This window comes from Berghia stephanieae, chromosome 3, assembly GCF_034508935.2.
Source record: "Berghia stephanieae isolate SIO BIC M18660-M18661 chromosome 3, UCSD_Bste_1.3, whole genome shotgun sequence".
NCBI lineage: Eukaryota > Metazoa > Mollusca > Gastropoda > Nudibranchia > Aeolidiidae > Berghia > Berghia stephanieae.
Window position 1 is genome coordinate 87,443,454 of NC_088362.1, and position 10,000 is coordinate 87,453,453.

At 37.7% G+C, this 10,000-nt stretch overlaps 1 protein-coding gene across 1 annotated transcript in view; it reads left to right on the forward strand.

Annotated features, from left to right (window-relative positions):
- LOC144968729 (uncharacterized) overlaps positions 1–10,000 on the forward strand; it is a 60,639-nt gene that overhangs the window by 13,396 nt on the left and 37,243 nt on the right. Inside the window, exon 2 of the mRNA XM_078907355.1 lies at positions 4,718–5,512. Coding sequence (XP_078763481.1) covers positions 5,264–5,512 — 249 coding nt within the window. The 5' untranslated portion in view covers positions 4,718–5,263. The remainder of the gene's footprint in view (positions 1–4,717; positions 5,513–10,000) is intronic.

The window sequence follows — 10,000 nt, forward strand, 5'->3', positions numbered from 1 at the left end:
TTTGATGTGATCTGCCGATCCCCCATTTTGCTTTATGACTGCTTAGCCTTTTATTTTTTCAATGATCAAATTGAGTCTTGAATAGTGATTCGATCCCATGCATTTTGAATTTACTCGTTTTACTCTGTTTTTTATTATTATTATTATTATTATTATTATTATTATTATTATTATTATTATTATTATTATTATCATCATCATCATCATCATCATCATCATCATCATCATCATCATCATCATCATCATCATCATCATCATCATCGTCGTCGTCGTCGTAGTCGTCGTCATCATCATCATCATCATCATCATCTTCTGTGTAAACTGTTCTACGACCCATTCATCAATGACCAACTGTTCTAATCCATTGGAGTCAAGTCATGACTCATTGAAGGCCATTCATGTTTAGAAATAACTGGAATGTTTTTGGGGTTGTTTTTTTTTAATTTTAAGTAAGACGGTGCAGTGTAACTAGTTTGGGAATCCCAGTGGTGTATTTCATTGTTTTTATAAAACGTGTGCATTCGGGGTTATATTTACTTGTAGAAACCATTGGACCCTAAACTATGCGTGTTGTCCTCATAATAGTGTTCACTAGTGTTCAATAGTGTTTTGGACATAACTAAGGGACATAATCTGTCGCAAATGCATTCCCCCTAATAGTGTCACTTTCATTATCACGAGTGTACATCTGGAGTACAATGATAAAACTCCATGTCTTCAAAATGTCGTCAAACTAAGATTCTATATCATTGTGATTCCATTGGAACTGCTCACATGGTTTTACAAATCAATTCCTATTCCACACGGTGCCATTTCTATCTGCGACGGAACCCCGCATTACATTCCTCGAGGTTCTGTCGTAGCGTTGTCTCATTCAATACAGTGAAAGCTCCACTGTAAAAACGGCCGTTGAACATTGTATAATTGAAATTTGTTGATCTGTTTAATACAAACCAGTCATCATCATCATCATCATCATCATCATCATCATCATCATCATCATCATCATCATCATCATCATCATCATATCAACCCAACCATCACGATCAAAATCTTACTATTACAACTTAATTTAATTCATCGCATCCACTCAACACTAGCAGTTATTATTAAAATTCTCCTCCCACTCCTTCTCACACAGCTATTATACTTTTAACCTTTTGGTTTCATCTGTCTGGGAGCTGAGAATTATTATTATTATCATCATCGTCATCATCATCATCCTTTTCTTCTTCTTCTTCTTCTTCTTCTTCTTCTTCTTCTTCTTCTTCTTCTTCTTCTTCTTCTTCTTCTTCTTCTTCTTCTTCTTCTTCTTCTTCTTCTTCTTCTTCTTCTCCTTCTCTTCTTCTCTTCTCTTCTTCTCTCTTCTTCTTCTTCTTCTTCTTCTTCTTCTTTCTTTCTTCTTCTTCTTCTTCTTCTTCTTCTTCTTCTTCTCTTCTTCTTCTTCTTCTTCTTCTTCTTCTTCTTCTTCTTCTTCTTCTCTTCTCTCTCTTCTTCTTCTTTTCTTCTTCTTCTTCTTCTTCTTCTTCTTCTTCTTCTTCTTCTTCTTCTTCTTCTTCTTCTTCTTCTTCTTCTTCTTCTTCTTCTTCTTCTTCTTCTTCTTCTTCTTCTTCTTCTTCTTCTTCTTCCAGAAGCACTGGCGGGTAATGGTAGCAAATTTATCTTTGGTCACAGGAGAGGGGCGGGCAATGACGATAAGAAAAGCAAAAGCGTATTTGTGTATGTGTTGCATCTAAATAAAAGGGTTTGAATTGATACCCTAAGTGCTTTCGCAATGCAAACTAACACTTCCGATAAACAGTATATTATATAAATATCTCTCGGACAAGTTGATAATGGTTCAAAGTCAACTCCTTATATGACTATAATGTAACCAGTTCATTCTACGGCATAACCATCTGGTGCTAAGTTTGATTATATCCCATAAGCATTTTAAAAATTATATTTATGCTACCCATTTCATTTAGACTTGTCCCAAACTAGACATGTTGCAAGATGTCATGACTATCATAACCAACAATGCCATCTTATTATAGCTCAGCTGGTAGAGCACTCGCTTCACACCTAAAGGAACCGAGATGGATCCCAGGTGAAGTCGAGATTCATTTTCTGAGCTCTCACCCTGTTCACCAAGCATTGACTGGGTACCTGGGTCTGTTAAATCCGGCAGGAAGTACTTTGTGTTAGACCAGCTTCCTATTCAAAGGGTAGCAAGCAATTGCTATTCCCCGTTCCACGCAATGGAAAACGGAATAAAGTCTGGCTTCAAGGGCCTAAAAGCAAGGTAACGATTATGTCCCCAACCTACAGCGATCGGAGAACGGCATGGAAGAAAAGGAAGATCGGTCCTCAGTCTTAAGCCGGTCTTCATAATGTCTTCCACGTCGTTTCCCGATCGCGGTAAGTTGTGAACGTAATCGTTAAATTGCTATTTATTAGACTTTTTGAAAGCCCCCAACTCGACACGTGGCAAGAAATCACTACAATCACAACCTGCAATGACATCTATTTAAAAAACAAACAAACAAACCCCAATAGCTCAGTTGGTAGAGCAATCGCTTCACACGCAAAGGGACCGAGGTCGATCCCGGGTGAAGACATGATTTTTTTTTTCTGCTCCCCCCCCCCCCCCCCCCCCCCCCCACCACCACTCCCTTGTCCAACCACAAATGATTAAGTAGCTGAGTCTGTTAAATCCAGCGGAATGTACTTTGCGATAGCTTCGCGTCCTATCCAAAGGGTAGCAAGAATTTGCTTTGGCCGTCTCACTTGATAGAAACCGGGATAAACTCCGGCTTCATGGGCCTAATGGTTTATTTATAGATATATTATATCTATAGCTAAATAATTATTAATTGAAAATAATTGAACATCAAAGAATATTTTTAGCTTTTATCTTGTTGTTAGAGCGATAAGAAATTGAATTAAATGATCACTTCAAGTGTAGACGGTGTAGATTGGAGTAACAAAATTATATGTCATACATGTAGAGCCGTCTTAATGTTCGTTTCGTAAGTAGTCGACTTTCGCATTATACCCCCACAATCGTTTTTCGATAGCATTTCAAAATGCTTGTTTTAAATTATTTTCATACTTTTCTACATTTTGGTTGATTTTCTAATACGAAAATGTGTTATAGATAGTTCGAAGATGACGTCACTCAGGCCTTTGTTATTGTTTTTGCCATCCGCGTTTGTGAGTTGTTCTCACTAAACTGTATTAACCAGACTATAAAAGTTCATGGTTACACAGAGTTTGTGTGTTGGTCCGTTATACTTCCGGATGGCAATGTTGTGAACTCCTTGGCCAAGCGCATTCTATCTATACAGTTTAGTGAGAATTACTCATAAACGCGGATGGCAAAAAAAAACAATAACAAAGACCAGAGTGACGTCAACGTCGTTCTATCAATAGCCTGACACTGACCAAAAAATTACGTCAAAGGACAAGTCTTTGGCCACAAAAGAAAACAAATCGTGAGCTGTATTCAATAGGTCAACCAATGGAATCCCTTGTTTCCCTGAGCTCTACCAACGACAACTCACTACACGGTGCACAGTGCACAGACCTTTAAAATGACGTCAAATTATGGATAGTATGCGCTTGGCTAAGAAGATCATAACATTGCCATCCGGAAGTATAACGGACCAACACACAAAACTATGTGTAACCATGAACTTTTATAGTCTGTTAATACAGTTTAGTGAGAATTACTCATAAATGCGGATGGCAAAAAACAATAACAATTACCCGAGTGACGTCAACTTCGATCTATCTATAAGTCCGGTTCTTGTGTCAGTCTATAGATAGTATGCGCTTGGCTAAGAAGCTCATAACATTGCCATCCGGAAGTATAACGGACCAACACACAAAATTGTGTGTATCCATGAACGTTTATAGTCGGGTTAATACAATTCAGTGAGCATTACTCCTATACGCGGATGGCAAAAAACAATAACAAAGACCTGAGTGACCTCATCTTCAAACTTTCTATATTTAACGACGGCTACGATCTGACAGCCCTGGTCTTTTTAATCGTTTGGTATCTTTGTGCAAACAATGACATCGTTAAGCATCAGATATGTTGTTACGTTCAATAATGCTTCATCATTTTCTTTTTTCTTTTCTTTTTTCTTCCTAATGTATAATAAAATCAAATGTTGCCCGGTCCTCAAAATTGAGGTTTCTACATAACCAAGTAGAAGAAGAAGAAGAAGAAGAAGAAGAAGAAGAAGAAGAAGAAGAAGAAAAAGAAGAAGAAGAAGAATACAAATAAAAACAGAGAGCAGAGTGACGTCATCTTTATTCATGTTATTGCGATTAAGTAAAACAATGACCAGTTTTACTCGCCAGATCAATATTACCGTACCAACACACTAAACTATATGTAACTGACTCGATTATAGTCTTTTTAGAGATTTGAATGGTATAAAATGACCCAACTGGCAGATTTTTTTAAAACCTTGAGCATTTATATTGGGCAACATCCAGTAAACATGGTCAATGCGCTTTACATGGAGTCCCCAATTAATGGCAGCATTTAACTTGTAGGACAACAATGTTAAAACAAGCCTATGACTGCATTCAGTTATCAGACCTGCAAATATCTGGATGACGGGCATGGGCCATAAGCCATTATCAATTTGGCAAAATGATTTTAAAATATGCAGTAGTTTCTTTAAGTCATAATTCTCTTCTTTTTTTTTTTTTCATACAGATTCAAGACTTCACGGTTGTCCACATACCAGGACGTCAGATACAAGTTATTTCCAAACAGATCCTTCTGGAGTTAGATACAATAATAGTTTCACTCAAACTCTTTTTTTAAAAAAAATCTGATTTCAATTCATTTTTTAAAAAAACAATAATATTTTAGTATTTTCCCCTCCCAATTAATCTGTTATCATTCCATATGTACATTCCACGAGAATAATTGAAAGTGTTGATTCGAATTGGATTATACTCGTCTAACGTTTTTTAAAGATATAATATGAAAAAAATATTTAAAACTACAACAACCAAAAATACGTTCTTTTCGCATTTATGTCCCAGCCGTGCTTGCTCACGTTAGATTAGATTTAGTAAAAATAAATAACTTTTTCGTACATAAACGTGCTTTAAATTCGATTCATCACGGATTACCTTCTCCACATTGTGAGAATTACCTCAGATACTTGGGCATTAATCTTGGCCTTGACTTGGTCCTTGACCTTGGCAAGTCCGTCACTATGAGACGACGGCGTCCCAAGTATCATGTGTCAAGATGAAATGGGGCCATTGCAGGGATTTTTGCCTTTTCGTCCCCCGCCTCCTGGTCGTGCTGCTATTTTTTCTCAGTTGTTGTCTACCCTTGGCGCGTTGCCAGGAGGACGGATCGTCTCAGCGTGCTATTCTAGAAATCGTCCTCTACAACCCAGTGGAACACGGTGGATACGTCACGCAGTCCTACAAACTCATCGGCATGTTCTCGGTGGCTGGAACATCTATAAGTGCCGAAGGGCGAATCATTCAGGTGAGTTTAATTTGCTTTGAGGTTTGAACATCGAAAAGCGTCTTAGCTTTGATTGCGCATCATGATCAATACACGATCGACGGAGAGATGTTTCAGGTAAACTTGTCAATTTGAAGCTTTCTGCGTTTTTAAAACGATCTGACTGACTAACTTACTCCTATCCCTTCCACTGAATATTCCTCACTGTCCCACGAGAAGCTCTGTTTGCATCGATGCATTTGTTTCTATCGACGCTTCTTCATTTGCAAGTCTGATAGCCCACATGTGTATGGGCCCATTGTTGTAATAGATACTCTCATCCAAACGTTGTCCATTACAATAATGTTAAAACTAGCTCATAATAGCGTTCGGTTATCACTCCTGCAAATTTGTGCACACATGTATCTGCCCTTTCCTATCGAAAGTAATTTCTCGTATTTCCTCAAGATATTTGATGGTATTACGTTTTATTTTAGTCGTTAGATACTCTTGTTATTTTGTTATCTTGTTAATGTTGATACTGTCGTTGTCCTTGGTCTTCTCTTCCTTTTTGCCCCTTCTATTTTAGGACGTTATTGTTACAACCTTATTTCAAAACGTATACCTATCTATCTTGTCTTATAATGTGTCCAAAAATGCTCCATATACTCGGTTTTCATCAATTTATTTGTGTCTCATTAATATGACTTTAAAATAAAGTAAATTCCCGTGTCCGAGACACACGTTGAGGATTGTCCTGTTATCGCTGCAATGCCCTGGATCAAAGACCTGTTAACAGTTCCCACGTCGTCTTTACTTAAACTAGCTTTAAAGATACCGACTTGGCTTCCAAATTACTACTTAGAAGGATTTCTCTCCCTTGCAATGTTGTCAAATGTGTCCAACCGTAGCCATCGTTAACTTATAGATAGAATGAAGTTGACGTCACTCGGGTCTTTTTTTATTGTATTTTGTGTGTGTGTGTGTTTTTTTGTTTTTTTTTTACCATCCGCGTTTATGAGTAATTCTCACTAAACTGTATTAACCAGACTATAAACCTTTAAGGTTACACATAGTTTTGTGTGTTGGTCCGTAACACTTCCGGATGGCATTGTTGTGAGCTTCTTAGCCAAGCGCACACTATCTATAGCCTGACACTGGCCAAAATATGACGTCAAAAGACAAGATCACTTGTTTCTATGAGTACCACTAACGACAGCTCACTAAGCGCTGGCACAAACCTTTAAAAAATGACGTCAAAAGAGAAGTCGAAATGAGTTATAGCGTCAGGCTATATAGGTCCAACCCCTCAAATCGGTATTATTTATGTCGGGATGAAACTTGTGCTGAAAAGTATAATAGGTGGATTAAGATGACCTACAAACTGTCAAAAGGTCAAAAACCTGATACATCATCGACACTTTACAATATTGCAAGAAGAGAGGGTCTCGATAGCTCAGTTGGTAGAGCACTCGCTTCACACGCACAGGGACCTAGATCAATCTCGGGTGACGCCGATATTTTTTCCCCGACCCTCTCCCCCGTTCAGGGATTGGCTAGCTGGTTCTGATAGATCTGTCGGAAAGTACTTTGCGAAAGACAAGCATCCTATCCAAAGGATATCATACAATTGCTATTTACCGTTTCACGCTATAGAAGTGGGATAAACTCCGGCTTCATGGTCCTAATATCTCTGAAAGACTATTACAGTGTATTGTTATGAGAGTAAAAGAGTACAGTGAAAGAAACAGATCTCTAACGAAATGAAGTGGAAAAATTAAATAATATCTCCAATAAAATAATGATTGTCATAATGGTCTTTCGATGCAGTAGTGGATTGAATGAACAATGAATCTCATAGTTTACAAGATGGAGAGGATAATAAATTATGAATGGTGAGTATAACGTTATTTCATAAGGGTATAACAGGATGACTTTACCCCTTGTTAAGAAGGATTAGGTTATTTAGAATGAATGATAAGCTCAACCGCCACTTTTTTTTTTCATTTGCCTCGCGAATAACTAACTGGAGCCACTCATCGCCGCCAATAAGTACTTCGGTTTGGTGTAAGTTTGCAAGTCTGGGAGGATCTGAAAGGACCAAATGACCATTAGGTACGGAAGCCGGACAAATATCCCTTATGGCCTCTTCGTGTCCGCACTGCCAGGCGTGGCTGAAGACCCGGAATTCCGTGATCACCAAAGCATGATGCGAAAGCAACCATGCACGCAACGCTCGGGGAAAACATGAAAGGAAGAAGCTCGATGAGGGAGAGAGAGAGAGAGAGAGAGAGAGAGAGAGAGAGAGAGAGAGAGAGAGAGAGAGAGAGAGAGAGAGAGAGAGGAAGGGACACAGATATATAGGTGGAAGCATGGCCATGGGTGGAAGGGTAGATTGATAGATAGCAGGTTTAGCCTTCCCATGCTATGCTTGCTTTACAGAAAATTGTAAATTATACTGGAGAGATTGGTATGGTGGCGAGGGTTAGGTGAAGGGTGACTGGGTAAATGAGAAATAAGAAACATAATTTGGAAAGTGGCTTGTGAAACTTCTGATTATGTCTTTTCTAATCAAAGCTTGCCTTGTTGGACACAGTACCTCTGGCGATTGATTTTGGTTACATTTCCCTACAAATAAGCTTTGGAATCCAGGCGAGGGTCTTAACTTCTTCTTCTTCTTCTTCTTCTTCTTCTTCTTCTTCTTCTTCTTCTTCTTCTTCTTCTTCTTCTTCTTCTTCTTCTTCTTCTTCTTCTTCTTCTTCTTCTTCTTCTTCTTCTTCTATCTCTATGGAACATGCTTCTTTCTGAACCTTAACATTGACCTTGTGTATAATTTCCATCACGACGTCGACATTTCAAAATACTTGTTGACATGCATAGTATTGACATTTCAATAGGATCGACGATGAATCTCTCTTTTACACTCATCATAGATCTTTTATTTAAATTTATTTTAGTTCAAAGTGCCACATATTATGTAGTTTACAACTTAGAAGAAAGCCTTATCGCATACTACGTAATTCTATGCTTGGCAGTCGTCCATTTTCTAAATTTTGGCCCAGGCACGTTCGTCATAGATTTGCAAAGACTATTCTAGAAGGGATATGTCATCCCATTCTTTTAGTCTTCTCCTATTATAGCTCTACTACTTTCTTTAATTGAACGTTTTCGGTTTAAGACAATATTTGACGGTGATTGAGACATTTGTAGTTCAATTCGATGCTGGTTAGCTGAACTAATTGATATTTTCAAAATATAATTGCATCGGCTGATTAAAATAAAATTCTATCTTACCAGTTTTTTAACAAAACCAATGAATAGTACAGTACTGTCGTACTCTGAAAAAATGAGAGACAAAAAAAAACAAAAAACAGGCCAGAAAATTCCTTCAAATATCGATCGATTTCAATCGTCGTTTTTGATTGATCTTACTCGATTTTAATCGATCGATTTTTGAAGGATGAGTTTTCTGGCGCCAATTTTTTCCAGAGTGCGACAGAATAGTACTTGAGGTGGGGGGGGGGGGGGGGGGGGGTTGAATCAAGACAAGAGCTAAATGAAACTATATTATGAGAACAACAATGTTTCATAAGACATTCCATTGAGACATTCGGTGATATATCACGGCTCCAGCCACCAAATGATTCGCGTTATTCATTTATACATAGGTTATCTTGCCGAAGGCATCTGGATCTTTCGCATATTTTTCGTTATTATATCCCACATTCTTGTTGTTAGCCAGTCCATTCCTTTTAAGACTTGTTAAAGAATGACGAGATACACAGCTTGCTTCGTTACTTTGGCCTGAAATCTTTTTCCATTTTATGCATGGCTGGGCAGTTAAGAGTTACAGGGAGTGCGGACAAATTGGCGATGAGCGGTGAAGCTGAAGAAAAAACACTGCATTCGCTGGAGACGGTCTAGAAACGTCTACATGCTGTCCGGTACGTCATCGAGTTGGACATAAATATCACATGACATGCCTTATATGGCCATAAGTCACATCCCATCATTCCGATGTCGTATGTTATATATATATATATATATATATATATATATATATATATATATATATATATATATATATATATATATATATAGAGAGAGAGAGAGAGAGAGAGAGAGAGAGAGAGAGTACATTTGCTTTTAGTGAAAATTAAACGATCAGTTCAGTTCAACTGACGACATATTTCATATATATATATATATATATATAATATATATATATATATATATATATATATATATAGAGAGAGAGAGGAGAGAGAGAGAGAGAGAGAGAGAGAGAGAGAGAGAGAGAGAGAGAGAGAGTACATTTGCTTTTAGTGAAAATTAAACGATCAGTTCAGTTCAACTGACGACATATTTCATTACTTAAACGTTCATTTGATTTATACTTTAGACTTGAAGTTCAGTTTAGTTTTTAAAAATTAGTCAATTTTTTTGTTAGCCCCCCCCCCCCCCCCCTTACCCCCAAATGCTTTCCTTCTAATCTTTCTTCCTCGCCATTATTCATCCCAATAGATAATA